Source organism: Pelecanus crispus, chromosome 1, assembly GCF_030463565.1.
Source record: "Pelecanus crispus isolate bPelCri1 chromosome 1, bPelCri1.pri, whole genome shotgun sequence".
Lineage (NCBI taxonomy): Eukaryota > Metazoa > Chordata > Aves > Pelecaniformes > Pelecanidae > Pelecanus > Pelecanus crispus.
Genome location: NC_134643.1, coordinates 14091960 through 14109429, shown reverse-complemented (window position 1 = coordinate 14109429; position 17470 = coordinate 14091960). Strand labels below are relative to the sequence as shown.

The 17470-nt window shown below is 40.9% G+C and overlaps 1 protein-coding gene across 1 annotated transcript in view; it reads left to right on the top strand.

Annotated features, from left to right (window-relative positions):
• The window catches only part of RSBN1L (round spermatid basic protein 1 like), a 52418-nt gene extending 37112 nt beyond the window's left edge, over positions 1 to 15306 (top strand). Inside the window, exons 4-8 of the mRNA XM_075711910.1 lie at positions 4552 to 4689; positions 4887 to 5029; positions 8468 to 8635; positions 13730 to 13838; positions 13927 to 15306. Coding sequence (XP_075568025.1) covers positions 4552 to 4689; positions 4887 to 5029; positions 8468 to 8635; positions 13730 to 13838; positions 13927 to 14583 — 1215 coding nt within the window. The 3' untranslated portion in view covers positions 14584 to 15306. The remainder of the gene's footprint in view (positions 1 to 4551; positions 4690 to 4886; positions 5030 to 8467; positions 8636 to 13729; positions 13839 to 13926) is intronic.
• The last annotated feature ends 2164 nt before the right edge of the window (positions 15307 to 17470 follow it).

Below are 17470 nucleotides of genomic sequence, written 5' to 3'. Positions count from 1 at the left end.
AACCTTTTGGGCACTTTTTCAAAATGTACTAAAGAATGCTACATTGCCTCTTCATGACTATAGTGTTTGAGGTAACAGATTTAGAGGAATGAATGTGAAGCTGGATGTTTTCAGTTCTAAGATACAAATGTGTAAGTGCGTTGCCTGTGTGCTTGTGTAGTGAAACGGAAACCCACTGTTCCCTCTGATTTCCCAGCATTTTTATGGTGATTTAATGTTTTTGTTGGTCTTTGGTGGGGCTTTCTTTGTGGGTTTCTTGAAATTATTTTGGGTTCAGTGGGTTTGAAATTTTTTTTTTGTTCTATGTAGACTGCCTTTCCAGACTTCCTGGTTTTAAAGCTGAAAAACTGAAAGAAATTTAAACCTTTAAAATTCTTGCAGGAAAATGTTAGTCAAGAAGAACCCCTACTATATTAAAAATAGGAATTCAGTTGTGACTTGCCCCAGTTTACATTTTTTAAATTAATCTGTTGAAATGCTTGCTTTCTCTGGACTGTTCCTTCCAGTTCATGTCTCTTTCAAACAGAAAATGGAAACATCTTTAACATACAGTGTCTAAAATGTTTCCTATTAGTAGGATGATAATGCTCAAATGTATATATATACAATGTGTATATATAATGCTCAAAAAATATATATATTCAGATTTAGTCTTCAGATTATTTTAGGCACCAAGACATTTATGCCAAAATACTTGCTTTTTAGAACTCTTACTTAAAACCGAGCAAGTTAAGTTACACTAAAAAAATCAGTTGATGCCATACTTGTCACAGAAGCAGATAATTCTTAAGTTTTACTAATTCTGAATTCAGTGGTGGTTTTACTGTCGTAATTTTCCATTACCTTGATGCAGGAGAATGACACAGTCTCCGTTTGTGTGTTTTTAGGTGACATACTTCAAATTTAAGCTACATGAGAAGAAAGATGTTAGGCTATGTTGTATTTATTTAGTTATATGTTTCTGTTTTACCTGTCCATTGTATTATACAGCATTTAATTGGTGATTTTTTTTTTTTGTGTATGTGTATTGATTCTGGTCATGTTGATGACATATCAGAAGAACTGCATGTCATTGATTCCTTCTTTTTTTCTGGATTTAGATTGTTCCAGCCATTTATTTGAGCAAATTTGTAACATTCTAAAAACATAGTCACACTGTAACCTGTAAAATTGTACTCAGGAAGATGACCTTATAAAACATGTATAATATTTGATTTGTGGTCAGCACATAATTTAATGTCTAGAATTCAGTGAAGAAGTACTCAGTACATCAGCATTGGTTTTGTGAGTTTAGAAATACATAGAGGAATCTTTCTCTTCCTGTGAACAAACCACCTAGTTTTCACACTGTTACTTAGTAGCAGTCTAATTTTGGAGTGAGTGAAAATTGGTTTTGTTTGCTAGGTAGTTGACCTCACCTTTTCATATATGTTTCTCTAATTCTTTAGCCTAATCTAAGATAGTGTAATTTAAATAGCAACCCCTGACCTGAGTCTAGAATTTAGCGTGCTATAACCCAGTCCATGGAAGAAATGAGATAGGAGTCACTTTTCACTGCCAACAGCTGCTGCCTCTTCCAGATTCCCTCTTGTTCTTTCTGACCAGGCATTAGTCTTTGTGGCCTATGTCTTTATTTAATTCTTATTTATATAACTTTCTAAAATGAATAAATACATACTTCAGGTAATTTGTGGCTTAAAATCAGATTGGTTCCCTAAGCTGGCTTCCTGTCCACCTTTGGAAGACCCAATGTTAGCAGGGAAGAAGGGAGAAAGAGAGAGCAGATCTTCCCTTTTCATCACCAGCATGGATTTATTTTCAGTTTATACTGGGTCTGGATAAATTAGAGTTAAATTTTCTTCATAGCAGCCTATTATGGGGCAGTGTTTTGGATTTGTGACTAAAACTGTTGATAACACACTGGTGTTTTGGCTATTGCTGAGCAGCATTTGCACAGTGTCAAGGCTTTCTCTTTTTCTCCATTCTAGACCCCCTGGTGAGTAGGCTGGGGTGGGTAAGAAGTTGGGAGGGGACATGGCTGGGACAGCTGACCCAAATTGGCTGCAGGGATATTCCATGCCATCTAACATCATGCTGAGCAACAGAAACTGAGGGGGCCGGGGTGGGGTGTTAGTCTGGAAGGTAGCTATTGCTTGGAGACTGGCTGCGCGTCGATCTGGTTGTGGGAGGTAGTGAGTGGTGAAAAACACCACTTGGTGTGTTTTCCTCTTCACTTTCCTCTTTTCTTCACTTTTAAACTATCTTTATCTGGACCCGTGTGTTTCCTTGCTTTTCCTGTTCTCTCCCATGTCTCTCATCATTGGCAGGGTGTGAGTGAGCAAGGGGCTGTAAGGTAGTTAGTTGCTGCCTGGGGTTAACCCACCACAGAGTTCTTAAACACTCAGACATTTCATTCTGTGTATTTGCAATGATGTGACTCTGAATACGATCCCAGAAGAAACCATTCATCACTTGTAACTTTGGCATTATTTTAGCATTCTTTTTGGTATTTCACCTCTCCCAAGCTGGATCTTGAAGAGGAATCTGTTCTACCTGGTGAATGACAGGAACATAATTGAGCAGGAGAGCTAGGAGTGACTTGGCATGGGCAAATAATGCTTAAAAAAGTCGAGTTGATCTTTCAGTTTAACTTTCAGTGAAATGGTCTTTTTCGGAATATGTAAGAAATTTCTTAATTGATCCACCTTAAGCAGGGATTATGTTGCACTTAAACACTTTGCTGACTTTATGCTTCACTGCCAACACCTAGTGGTACATAAGACAGACGGGCATGTTGATCAGTTGAAAGCTTCACATCCTCTCCAACTTCACTTCAGTTAGTATTTTGGGGGGAAGCTGTAGAGTTTTCAGTTGGAGTAGTTCCACAACTAGTTTATCATATGCTATGTGAATCATAGAATCATTTAGGTTGGAAAAGACCTTTAAGATCGAGTCGAACTGTTAACCTAACACTGCTAAGTCCACCACTAAACCATGTCCATAAGCACCACATCTACACATCTTTTAAATACCTCCAGGGATGGGGACTCAACCACTTCCCTGGGTGGCCTGTTCCAGTGCTTGACAGCCCTTTCAGTGAACAGGCTGGATTGATGGGCTGAGGCCAACTGTATGAAGTTTAACAAGGCTCAGTGCGGGATCCTGCACTTGGGTCACAACAACCCCATGCAATGCTACAGGCTTGGGGAAGAGTGGCTGGGAAGCTGCCTGACTGAAAAGGACCTGGGGGTGTTGGTTGACAGCCGGCTGAACATGAGCCAGCAGTGTGCCCAGGCAGCCAACAGCATCCTGGTTTGTGTCAGGAATAGTGTGGCCAGCAGGATCAGGGAGGTGATTGTGCCCCTGTACTCGGCACTGGTGAGGCCTCACCTGGAATACTGTGTCCAGTGTTGGGCCCCTCACTACAAGAAGGACACTGAGGTGCTGGAGCGTGTCCAGAGAAGGGCAAGGAAGCTGGTGAAGGGTCTGGAGCACAGGCCTTATGAGGAGTGGCTGAGGGAACTGGGGTTGTTTAGCCTGGAGAAGAGGAGGCTGAGGGGAGACCTTATCGCTCTCTACAGCTCCCTGAAAGGAGGCTGTAGTGAGGTGGGTGTTGGTCTGTTCTCCCAAGTAGCAAGCAACAGGACAAGAGGAAATGGCCTCAGGTTGCGCCAGGGGAGGTTTACAAGAGCCTTATGTGGTTTGTGTAGTAATCCATCTGCTCTTCCCTCTGTTCTGATCTGGTCATATTTCATCTAAGATGACCACTGTGTCTTTCAGCCTGTTAAATGGGAGATAGGCATGAGATTGACAAGGATCACTTGCCCTTAAGCTTCCTAAGTATTTTGTTCATGTAACAGGACAGATCATACTATTGAAAAAACCCTTATGACAAAATGTGCTTCTGTCCAAGTTCAAAATAAAAGATTTTTCATGAGAGGTGAATGTTACAGCCCTTGAAGTTTTAAGGGAGCACATGTTAGTACAGCACAGCAAAAATGAAGGCGTAACTGTCATTCTGTCTCTTCCTGTACTAACTCTTTGAGAGCCTTGTCTGTAGTGTGATAATTAGCTCCACTTAATGTGCTCACACAGAGGCCATACTGGAGAGGATGATTAGCACAGGAAATGTTTAGAGTTTTAACTAGTTGTAACTCAGGATTCTGCCAAACTGTTACAGGAAAAAGGTAAAAATTCAGCTAGACTTGAGTAATCCAGGTAAGAATCCTTATTTACTAGTTATTGAGCAGAAATACGTTAATAGCTTTTCATAGTTATTACTTCGGAATGTTATTTTCTTGAAAGGCAATAAATAGTTACTCAATCTTATCTTTGGACTTTAAAATAAATAAAATATAAGTTATGTATCTTTAATAAGAGCTGTCTTTGGTGATGAGTTCATAGTAACTGACTTAATCTTAGGTTTACTGAAGACTGTAGAACTAATATCAATCAGAAAACATAAGCATAGAGGTTAAAGGTGTTTATTGAATGTAGACTTTGAGTGGTAGTGGGCTCGACATAACTTTTGCTGTCATATTCTGCTTGTAGGTAAAAAGAACATACTCTCATGGTACTTATAGAGCTGGCCCAATGAGACAGATCAGCCTGGTTGGAGCAGTTGATGAGGAAGTGGGGGATTATTTCCCTGAATTCCTTGATATGTTGGAAGAATCACCCTTCTTAAAAGTAAGGACAGAAGGGAATGGGTTGGGAGAAGGGGGACAATATACTGTCTGTTAGTGTTATAATAAAGTGAGAGTATGTGATACTTGCTTAAATAATTGAGTGGTCTAATAAATGTTTTCATTGTGACAGATGAAGGCTGCTTTTAAAAAGTTTTTAAAGTAACTCACTTCAAAATTGTGGCTTGTATTTCCCATTAGTGTACACTGCCATGGGGAACACTTTCTAGTTTAAAATTAGAGAGTCGTAAAGACAGTGATGATGGTCCCATTATGTGGGTACGTCCAGGAGAACAGATGATCCCTGTGGCTGACATGCCAAAGTCACCTTTCAAAAGGAAGAGGTATGTTGAATTATTTTGCTTGATAAATGTCTGGTTAGTATTCTTTCTCTACAAATTCATTTTATCCCAAACCTTTTACTGCTTGATATTATATCTTAATATAAATTTCTGTAAATCTTCATCTCAAAATACACTTAAGTTGCCTTGTTTTGTAAGGATATGGATAATTTTTTTTTAAACTGTTTGCTATCTGACCAAGCCAAGGTGCTGGTCCTTTTTGGAGCTTTCGTAGGAATTTAAGGTGAAAACTGCAGGGAAGTGTGAACAGGCATGCAACTACTCATGTATGCCATGAGACTGGAATTAATACCCCGTTTCTTAAATGTGGGTGGATGTTTAAAGAGCTCAAAGGACAAGGGCTTCTCTCTCGCCTGAAGGGTAACATCTCCAAGATTAAATGACATCTTTAAGCTTTGCTGTGGTACTGGGTATAAGTACCAGCTTAAGAGTAGGGATGTCCTCTGCAGAACTTGAATATTATGTGTCATGAGAAATTCTGGTTTTGGAGTTCTCTTGTTCAAAATTCAGACATAAAAAGGGAGCATACAAGAAGTGGAAGCAGGGTCAGGTGCCTCAGGAGGAGAGACACACTGTCCAACCATGAAGGGGATACAGTTAAAGCCAAAGGCCATCTGGAGTTGAATTTGGCAAGGGATGTGAAGGGCAACAAGGACTTCTACAGGCATATGGGCAGAAAAAGAAAGACTAGGGAAAATGTAAGGCATCTGCTGAATGGGGCAAAGGGCCTGGAGATGAAGGACATAGAAAAGGCCAAGATACTCAATGCGTTCTTTGCCTTTGTCTTTAGTAGTGAGATTTACCTTCAGGAATGCCAGGTCCTGGAGATAGTAGGAATGTCTGGAGCAAGGGCTACTTGCCTTCAGCGTAGGAGAATCAGGGTAAGGAACATATTAGACATACAGATTAGACAGACACAAGCTCATGGGACCTGATGGGATGTACCCACAAGTGGTGTGGGAGCTGGCCAATGTCACTGCAAGGCCGCTCTTGATTGTGTTTGAAAGGTCATGGCAGTTGGTAAAGGTTTCTGAGGACTGGAGGAAAGCAAATGTCACTCCAGTCATTTAGAAGGGTAAGAAGCAGGACCTAGGGGACTGCAGGCCAGTCAGCCTCGCCTTCATCCTGGGAAGGATGCCATTTCAAACGTGAGCGACAAGGCGATAATTGGGAGTAGCTAGTATTGATTTACGAAGGGGAAATCATGTCTTGCCCACCTGATGGCATTCTACAACAAAATGACTGGCTCACAGGATGAGAGGAGTGCTAGGGGTGTTGTTTATCTTGAATTTAGCAAGGCTTTGCACACTGCACACCTGTCTCCATAACATCTTAATAGACAAATTAATGAAGGACAGACTAGACTGATGAACAGTGAGGTGGATCAAGAGTGGGCTTAACTGCTGTGCTCAAAGGATTGTGATCAGCAGCACAAAGTCCAGCCAGAGGACGGTCACTACGGGAGTAACCCACGCACTGATACCTTTCACCAATACCGTTCAACATCTTCATTAATGGCTGGCATCATGGGACAGAGCACGCCCTCCACAAGTTTGCAGGTGATACAAAACTGGAAGGAGTGGCTGATGCACCAGAGGGTTGCGCGGCCAGTGAGAGGGACCCTGAGAGGCTGTAGAAATGGGCCAGCAGAAGTCTCATGAAGTTAACACTGGGGTGTGCAAAGCCCTGCACCTGGGAGGAACAACCCCGCGCAGCAGCGCAGGCTGAGGACCAGCTGGCTGGACAGCAGCCTGGCAGAGGAGGACTTGGGGGTCCTGGTGGGATACAGGTTGGCCATCAGCCATCGGTGTGCCTTTGTGGCAAAGCAGGCCAGCAGCCTCTGCGACAGGATTAGGAAGAGCACTGCCAGCAGGTTGGGGGAGGCGATCCTTCCCCTCTGCTCATCACTGGTGAGACACATCTGGAGTACAGTGTCCAGTTCTGGGCTTGCCAGTCCCGGACAGACATGGGTACACTGGAGCAAGTCTGGTGACATGAAAGGCGGGCATGGGTGAACTGCGATTTACCCCTGAGAAAAGAAGGCTCGTAGTGGGATCATATCAATGTGTATAAGTATCTGATGGGAGGTTTTAGAATAGAACAGAATGCTTTGGGTTGGAAGGGACCTTTAGAGATCATCCAGCCCAACCCCCGTGCAATGAGCAGGGACAGCTTTAACCAGATCAGGTTGCTCGGAGCCTTTTTTTCAGCAGTGCCTAGTGATGTGACCAGAGGTAATGGGCACAAAGTGAATTACAAGAAATTCCATATAAAATAAGGAGAAAGGAAATAAAAAAAAGTTTACTGTATGGGTGGTTGAACACTGGGACAGGTTGCCTGGAGAGCTTGTGGAGTCTTAATCTTTGGAGTTGCTCAAAACTTAACTGGACACGGTCCTGAGCAACCTGCTGTAGTTGAGTTGGGGAATTTGGACTACACAGTCTCTGGATGTCCCTTCCAACCTTGGCTATGTTATGATTATAAACAGCTCTTGGAAAAATGTGGCACACAGTGTTGGCTCCAGGTGACCAAGAAAATGGTTTTGTGGCTCTGTTCCTGCTCTGCAGCATTTCCTTCAGTTTCATTAAACCCTGAAGAAGTGATCTTTTGCTGATTCTCATTCCCAGTTCCATAACGTGGAACTAAATATACATACACATTTCCTACTGGTTTGATCAACATGAGTGATGAAGAATGACTTCAGGGACAATTGAAATGTGTACCTAATAGTCCGGAAGCAGCAAAGGCCGGCAGTTCCCTGCCAGGGGCAGATCACGGTAGGGCCCAGTCTCACAGTGCCTGAGGGAGGCACGTAGGGCAGACCTGGGCTTTGGGGACCGGATTCAGCCCGACTCCAGTGTGTCAGGCAAGCGTGCGGTTACGGGGCAGGTCTGAGGTCAAGCCAGGAAGTCAGTCTGCCAGTGAGGATCAGGTCCAGAGACTGCCAGGTAGGTCCACCTTGGGAAAGCCATCCTGAGGTCAAGCTGGCAAGCAAGTCTGTGGCCCAGCACACCTCTGGCTCAGGCGGAGACCAGTGCTTCTGCAGCATGGCTCAGGCCAGGACTGAAGGCCCAGGCCTGAGCTTAGAGCTCCTGGGCTCTTTGTCCGGGTTTGTGGGTGGAGACTGCAGGTGAGGCTGCTCAGTCATGGGGGCCTTTTAGTGCACTCAGGGCCCGGACACTGTGGTGGTGTTTTGGTTTCTTTTTTTGGTGTGGTTTGTTTTGTTTGGGGGTTTTTTACTACATAGATGCTCAGATTTTTTGCATAGCTCATTACATTTTTAATTTGTCCTAAGTGTTACTGGTTTTCTCATTTGGCTGTATGTTCTCACTGAAGGGAGAAAAACAGTCCTATTGGCTGTGGTGGAAATAGGTAATTAAGAGGAATTTCTATATCACTAATATTGTTTTTCTTATACAGAACTACCAATGAAATAAAAAACTTGCAGTACCTACCTCGAACCAGTGAACCCCGTGAAATGCTATTTGAAGACCGGACACGAGCCCATGCAGATCACATAGGACAAGGTTTTGAACGACAGACTACAGCTGCTGTGGGAGTATTGAAGGCTGTGCACTGTGGAGAGTGGTATGTGTTGATTGATGCGTTCACCTAGGTGTTTGAAAAATATTTGCCTGAATTTCCATTTTTGTAATCAGTACAAGGAGCACAGAATAGGTTAATCTAGTATTAAGAGATTTAATGAAGACTTACTAGATACTGGACTTTTTCTTCCCCTCTGTCTCTGTGCACTAGGTGTGTTTGTCTACCCCCTGCTAGGCTGGGTACAGTTTTGCTGTGTGATTGAAACTAGAAAGATGCCTTGCAATGACAGTTTAATAGCTATAATTGAGTTGCTGTAACTGAGTTAGTTAGATGTAAAAACACTTCCCTCTGTTTTGCTTTAAATAGCGCATATGGACTGACGTGAGTCTCAGCCTCAGTGGTGCGCATGAAGACCTTTTGGCAATTCTTTGTGTTGTTTGGAGATGAGCAGAATTTGTATGGTTCTGTTTCCAAATTGTGGCTGCTATAACCCTGATTTATGGTAGATCACCTAGGAAGAATCCTGTTGGAGTCTGTGTGATTGTCTTTGGTGTCTGTCGTTGTAATTCCCATATGAGATTCAGCAAATGAGTATATCTCATTTGAAGCTGTTCACATTTTAGCCAAATAAAAAGCCCATAATCATACGTGCTTCCCGGCCCAGATCTAAGAAGCATTTTTCAGGATCTTCTGACCTTGGTTTGGGAGAGCGACCTTAGTTTTGGAGGTTACCTTTGCATATGTAAGCACTAAAACCACCTTTTGCTCTTTATACATGTCTAGAATTCAGAAGAGTGAATTCCCTTTGGATGAAACGATGCAAATTTATGTTCCAGTGCTTGAGTTCATCGAGATAGAAAATTGAAAAATTGCTGTTGGGGAAGAACTGGATTGTTGAGATGTTAATGTGGTTTTACTTTGGGCTCAGAGGTCGTGCAGTTGATGATAGCTGGAGTCTTGAACTTCCTGCTTGCTCTGTGAGAAGCTGGAGTGAATTAAGACTGAGCAGTGGTAGCAGGGCAATAGCTGAGATACTGTGTAGATCTGAATATTTTAAATTACACTTTGCACATATGAGAGAGAGACTCAAAGCTTTATCAAAGAAAGTAAAAAGCCAAACAAAACCAGAACCCCACCCCCCAAACTTGTGTACCTGTGGAAATTAATAAGAATTTAAATCGATAGTAATTGAAATGTCTGCAGGAACTTTCCATTCACACCCTACACCTTCATAACAAGAGCCTCCTCCCTTAGAAGTCATTACATGTTCATTAACATCCTAAAAATAAGTTTTCTTGCTTTCCAGATCTATACCATTGCTTCTGTCATACGTTGCAACTTGTGGAAAAGGGTATCTATTCAACCTCTGTTAAAACTCCTTTTGAACTTGGAAAAATGAATTAAATTAGTCAAAATAAAAACTGTAGATTAAAAAGTGATCTGAAAGTAGGCAAAACTAGGCAAAACTGCCCAAAAAGCTTGAAAGTACTTCAGTTTGGGGGGGGAAAAAAGTAACTATCATCATTTCACTTCAGTGAAGGACTGAAAATGTATCTTTTAATGCAGAACAAAAAATTTGGGACTGAAATATGTAGAGGAGGAAAACACATAACACAATAAAAATGATGTTTTTCCAGCTTGATTTGACCTCAGTGATAATTTCTCCTTTCCCTTTCTACTTTTTTGTATAATTTTGAAAAGCCACTTCACTGTACTTACATGAAGAGAACTAATCAGGGCTTATGATAATGAAGCATCATTAATTAATGTAACACATTAAAATAATTTCAGATACTGGCCTTACCATAATTTGTCAGCTGTGGGTAGATTTATGTTAAAGGAAACAGCATGCATAGAAATCTTGAAAAATCTGGGTGTGGGTTGTGTTTTTTTTTTTTTTTAAATGTGTTTGAGTAGTTGAACAAAACTGAAAGTTGGAGATATTCCAGGGGTGATCAGGGCACTATGGCAGTAAAAATGCACATGTTTTAATGATGAGGTACTATATATAGAATTCACGTTTTCTTTGAGGAGAAAATAAAGCAATTCCTAGAGTTGCTGAACAGAGTTGTTAGTTTGTATTCAGTATAAAAATGAATTGGATGTGCAAAAAAAGCTTTGTAAACAAGAAGTTGCTGTAGATTTAGAGAAAGTGGGATTTATTTAGTAGTTGATAGGCATGAATGTTAATGTTAGGTAGGGTAAGTGGTGTCTTTCAGAACAGACAGGAACAGTACTGTTGAAAGGCAAAAAGCAGCTTTTTGGGGATAGAGGACAGAACTAGAAACACAGAGTTTGGAAGAACAAAAGAATAACTTTTGCTTTCCCGAATATAACAGGCTCTTGATTTGAGATGCTTTGTAAAAATTAGTGGATTATGATCTTTTTTTTTTTATCTCTGTGAATATTTACAAATTCTAGAAGAGCTCTGGCTATTGTTAGCAAACATTTTAAAGATTGTACTGCATTGAAGTCTGATAAATGCTGGTGTTGTGATCATGCTGACTACTTAATGCCATTTTTGTAGGTGATGCCAAGTGCAGAACTTAAGAAATGGCAGTGAAATTTTAAATTATGGAAACTTTGAACATTTTTACGTGGGAAGTTTGGGTGGGTTTGTACAGGGACAGCAGAAGACACTTCATGGCATTGTTGGCAAAGTCAAACCCCTCTGTCCTGTGCTTCAGCAAGAAGCTTTCAAGTTTGTGTTCTAGCACATGAAGTTGTTAGTGCTTTTCTAGGAATTTGTTATATATTGCCGGACTTCCTGTATTAGGCCAGAAATACTCATGGTAAAACCTGTAATCCTGAATCTCTTTTGAAAAGTTACAGCAAAAAGAACCCAGCCCTTTTGAAGAATGAGGTTAAGGAAAAAAAAATTTTGGGAAAAATAGTTCTAGCAGTGCTCTAATAGGGACTTAAATGGATTTTTCTGAAGTCATCTTATAGTTCTGTTTGGATTTCATGTCTTTTTGGACATCTAGCGGAACTATCCTGGTACTGTTTTGCTTGGGGAGGGGCCCCTAAACTTGAGGTTTTACAAAATATAATCTCAGAGTTGTGCTAAATATCAAATATGCAAATGCAGAACTAAAAATAATCTGGCAATAACTTTTCTCTGTTTTGTTTGCAAAAGGGATCATGTTTTGTGATAGAATTGCAGCACGGATTTGGTAATGCATGCTGTTGCACGTATATATAGGGACTGAGAAAAGGAATGATTTAGAAAAATCATTGATTATACTTCATCCTGTGTAATGCATAAAACATGGAGTAGACACTGCTGTGAAAACATTGCTTTGGATTGAAGTTCTTTTAGTGTGCAAATATTGTTTGTATTTTAATTTTTAACTTCATTTACAAATACTGTTAACTCCAGATGCAGATACATAGTCTTAAAAAAATGAAAAACATAATTGCATTATAAAAAGTAGATTAGTGTAGCTAATTTTTTTTTTTAATGCCACTGACTAGAGACGTTTCTGTAAGCTTTCTGCTTTCAGTGCTTAAATCTTCTTCAGGACTATATAGACCAAAATATAGAGAGACATTTTAGTCGCTGTAAAACTGAAAGTAAAATATGTGGTCTGAAAATTCTCCCTAGCATACTTTCGGTAGCTGATCTGGGATTTTTTTTTTCCCTGAAAATAGCCTCAAACTGGTTATTTTTTGCTGTTTTTGAGGTCGTGACCTAAATAAAATATGTCTTGTCAGTTTAAAAAGCCCAATAAACTGTACATCATTGCCTGCTTCTTAGAACACCATATATATACATACACATGCACCCATATATAAAGCACCATATATAGAGATACATAAATACTTAGATTGATTATCATCTTGCTTTTAAAAAAGAGTGCTTGAACATCCATTATTTAAGTTCCGAAACATACCGAACTGCTTTGCTGCATCAGCTCCTCCCCTGGGCCCCAGTAAATCTGAAATTGTGGCCCGGTTTGGCGGAGGGTGGAGGTGGTGGGCGCGGGGACCCTTGCCTGGTGGGGCGGCAGGAGCCAGCCCGGCCCTGTGGGTGTGGGGGAGGCAGGGGGACACCCGGACACCCGTGGCTCCTTTCGGCAGCGCCTGGACGTGCCGCCTGCGTGCTGTTACTGCACAGCAGCCAGCTCCGAGGGAGGTGGTGTGCTCCGGTCAGCCCTGGGAGGGCTCTGCAGGGGATGAAGGAAAGAAGTCCTCAACCAGGCTCTTCCTGGCTGCTAAACTTTGCTTGCAAAACCACTCCAATGCAACCTTCCTCCTATGTAAATGAAATCTTCATTTCACCATGCTTTAAAAAAAAAAACCTTTTAAAAATCAAACATTCCTCAAGAACAAACACATGGGGCTTAGTTTTCTGTGTTTCCATTGAATAACTGAGTTTGGCTTTTAGATCAGAAAGCGGTAAGGATCATAGCTGGGTTTGCCTTTTGTTAGCTAATTCTAGATAATGTTTCTAGAGGAATTATATAAATGGTGTGCATTTCTTTGGGGGAGATGTTGTGGGACAAGAGGTGAATTATCCTAAGAGTTTGAGTATGGAGACAAACCCTAACTCAGATTTTGCCCTTCTGTAGCTCTCTAGTGAGCATAAATAGGAAGGTATTTTTAAGGGATATTCTGTGGAGGATGCCAGTATTTGCTGCTTAGTAAGATTGTGGCAGCTCAGTGTCGGTTTGGCTTTACTACTAACTCTGAACAAGGTGTTTGAGGTTAAGATACTGAACAGTGTTTGCCATAATACTATGCAGACTGTTGCCTACATTGAGGTACCTGACGGGCGTATCATGTTAGAGTGTTGACAGAGTGAGCCTAGCGTATCTGGGGCATCTGTCTTTCAGCATCAAGGCAGAAAGAAGTCAATTAAAAATAAAAATTAGAAATAGTGAGTTTTGTTGACCTTTCATTGCTGCTTTTACTGCCACTTGTAAAGAAATTGTAGTTAATTCATTTAACCAGTTTAATGAGGTTGTGTTTGAGAATTGGACATTCTAGTCAACCTTTTTTCTGCAAAATGTAGGTTATGCTAGAATTGTTGCTTTTTTTTATCATTTGCTTTATCCTTCCTTGCAGATTTTCTGTATTATTATCCATAGCGTGTTAGTTTCAGCCTCTGACTGTGCTGTTCTTGCTCTTCTGTAGGTCTGAGCAGCCTCGTATAACCAAAGATGTAATTTGTTTTCATGCGGAAGACTTCTTAGAGGTGGTTCAGCGAATGCAGTTAGATTTGCATGAGCCTCCACTCTCACAGGTAAGCATGCTATGAACTGTTGATCAGGTGTTCCCAGAGACCTGAATTGGAGTTTTCACTTTTTTTTTTCTTAATTTTTGTCCTCCAGTGTGTCCAGTGGGTTGATGATGCAAAACTTAATCAGCTGCGAAGGGAAGGCATTCGATATGCCAGAATTCAGTTATTTGATAATGACATTTATTTTATCCCAAGGAATGTTGTGCACCAGTTCAAAACAGTTTCAGCTGTGTGCAGTTTGGCTTGGCACATCCGGCTCAAGCTATATCATTCAGAGGAAGAACTCTCTCAAAATACAAGTACTGTTGAAGCAGGGACCTCTGCAGACCCCAAGTCTTCGGTTATTGGACTTCAGACTGACAGCAGAATTTGTACGATGAGCAAAAATACCTCCGAAGACACCAAATTTTCAGATGCTCTGCAGACAAAGTATCTGCAGCAGGAATTTATGCCGATAAAACACGAACCTATTGCATCTCACCGAATGAAAGAAGAACCCATGAATGTTGATCTTGCTGAAAAGACAGTGGCACCTAATGACGTTGGGGGCCCGAATGTTCAGACTAGATTGGATCGCATTGAATTGACGGCGTTTAAGTTGGAAATGGATTCTAAATTTGAACCTGGCAACAAGGACTTACAAGGCAAGTTATGCCCTGGAGGTCACGTACATCCCGATGATACAAGACAACATAGTTCATCATATCCAAAACTGCATGGACAAAGAGAGGATGATTTTTTGTGCTGAATTTGTATATATGGTTTTAAATTCCTTTTTAAACTTAATGATGTAATAATGTAAAGATTCATAAATTCTGTGAGGCAAGTTTGTGACTTGCCTTCGCATCTGTTACAGAAAATAGTTATGTAGCTTTGTAACATTCCTCAGTGCCTGTCCATAACTGTGAAGTATCAAAGCACTTAGGGCCAGATGCACTGTAAACACTGCAGGTTTAACATAAAGAAGTCTTTAAATAATTTTGAGTTATAGGTTTTAGAGTAGAGCTGACATTTAACATATATATTTTTTGTAAGATGAGCCAGAATTCTTTTTGACAATTCCAGGCTTTTCCATAGAGCTTATTTATACCAATTTTTTCATTTTAAATGTGTCAGCACTGTAGTGTAAATATCTTTTTTAAAAATCTTTTTAGTGTGATTTATACTGAAATGTGAGCCGCTTAATAAAGGTTCATAATAACAGATTGGTTTTATTTTTGGGTCTGCAAAAAATCATTCAGTTAAACTGCCTCTCTACATGGTTATGTTTCTACCTGCACTAACGCATAGGATGCCCTTACGCCGCTGTGGGGTGAGGAGCTGTAGCAAACCGAGGTAGAGCCGAGGCATTCTTTGTAAGTGAACATTAGTCGGAATGCAAAATCAGTCCTCCCTTCGCAGGATTCCTTACAGTTGCTCACGAAAGGCACTCCCCAAGCTCCTGCTGTCAGATGCCAAGGTGGAACAGAGAGGCGAGCCTCCCCCTGTTGTGGGGCCAGCTGGGCACCCAGCGGGCACCGGGAGCAGGGTACACGGTGGCCCTGTGCCTCCCCAGGTGAGCTGGTGCACGGGAGCAAGCTCCCTTCTGTGCTTCCCTCTGCCCCCTGCTCAAGCCACAGGGAAGACAGTTCCAGTTCACATTAAAAAAACCCACCACCAGCAACCCCCCTCAACTTAAATCAGTTGTCTGACTAAAATTAAGGAAAAGAATATTTAAATGGTTACTTGCCAAGCTGTAAAGGCCTCAACTTTAGCAGTGACCTGTAATTCACTGAGGCCCATTTGGATTTGAATTGCTCCCTGTGCTGATAGTGCCTGGCAATAAAGATACTTGCCAATGTGTCTAGTAGGAGGATTCCTCACGAGTCCCAGTTTGGAAGCAAGAGTTGTTTCATTAAGAAAATAATAGTGGTGTCCAAGTTAACCATTCTCCTCTCTCCCTGCTTATGGAACACTGGAATTCTCTTAGGCTGTGTTCTGAGGGAAGAGGATTTCAAGGCTAGCTAGCATCTGATGTGGTAATGGCAAAAACTCTGTCATTTAACTTATTTAATTCTTTGTGTAACATATTACTGTATAGTTCAAACACATCTGAATGATATTTCTTTTTCAGGTAGCTACAAATAGCAGTAAACTGCCCTACAGCCTGTCATTCAACTCTATGTATTTAAAACTTAAGATCCTAGGCCTGTTGTTATTTCCAAAGCCCTTTGTATCTCTGATTGTTCTTTTTTTTTTTTTTTTTGTATTTTTCCCTATAACTTTCTGAAAGTTGTACATCCTTATGTGCCCAGTGTATAACCTTTGATGCACTTAGTAATCACTTTGGCTTCGTTTGTAGCAATAGAACAATGTGACTGCCAGGTGATGTCCAATTCAACTACCTGAGACGCTTTCGTTACAAACGTTTTTTGCTTATAGGTTGTTAAAATTCAAAGTGTTGCTGTGTACTTATGCCTGGCACTAAAATCAGCCATTTAATGGATGAGTGCCCTGATTGGTTTAAATGTAAAATAGGTCTGTCAAGGAATTATTAATTAAATCAGTATTTGAATTGCTAAACATTACTCCTACATAGCCATAATTACGTATTAGAGAAGCAATAGAAACATGAATCTCTTGGATGTGGCTAATATGTCCTTAAGTCTTACTGCTATTTTCTTTAATGCTGGCTAAGAGATTACTGCCAGTTGTGCACCCTCAGGGATCTTGCTTTCCCCTCACGCCATGAGCAAATGATTCATGTGTGATGTGGTAAGTTATTGCTCTAGCAGATTCTGATTTGAAAAACTAATTGGTTCATGTAAGAATTTGAGCCTTCCTGATAGAAATGGGGTTTCGGCTCCCTTTGTGTTTTCTGGATTATCTGGAAACTTCCATCCCTAATTTCTTTGGCTTTATGAGCATCTGTACACAATTACGTAGCCTTCCGTTCTGTTCTCTGTGCCAGCCGTTGGAGAGCAGTAGAAGAGAAGAGCTGCAGGTTGTAGTTTGCACCAAGCATGCAGCTTTCCAAGTGGGTTAGCAAAAGGCTCCAGCTGTATCAAAACCAGCCTTGCCAGATACTGCTTTTTTTTTTTTTTTTTTTTTGTCTTTAAAAGAAAACCCCAAACTGTTTAGTTTACTTAAAAAAAAAAAAAAAACCAACAAAACACCACCACCACCAAAAAAACCCCCAACACCCTCCCCCGCCACCCAGCCCCAGACAAGAAACAAAATACCCCCAACCTTATCTGTGTGCTGGTGCTCTGTATGCTGATCATTCATTCTGGTTCAGCTTTCTGCATTGTAGGCCCTGTCCAGACTGAAAAAATAAATCTTTGAAAATGGTTTAGCAAACATAACGTTACATACAAGAGTAGAACTTTGTTTCCTTTTGAAGACCTGCTCAGTGGTCTTGGCTGATATGGCCTCAGACTTCTGCTCACATATGTCTTGGTTGTGAAATTTTGCTTCTAAACTGCCTACATCTTCAACCCATTTTTTTCTTTTGTTATCACTTTCAGAATTTTAAGAGATTAAAAACAAGTGGCAGTTTCTGCAATTTTTATGCATCCTTTATTTTTTATTTTTGTAACAGACTAGATGCTCATTTCTCGACAGAATTCCTTGCAGACAGAATATGAAGAATACCG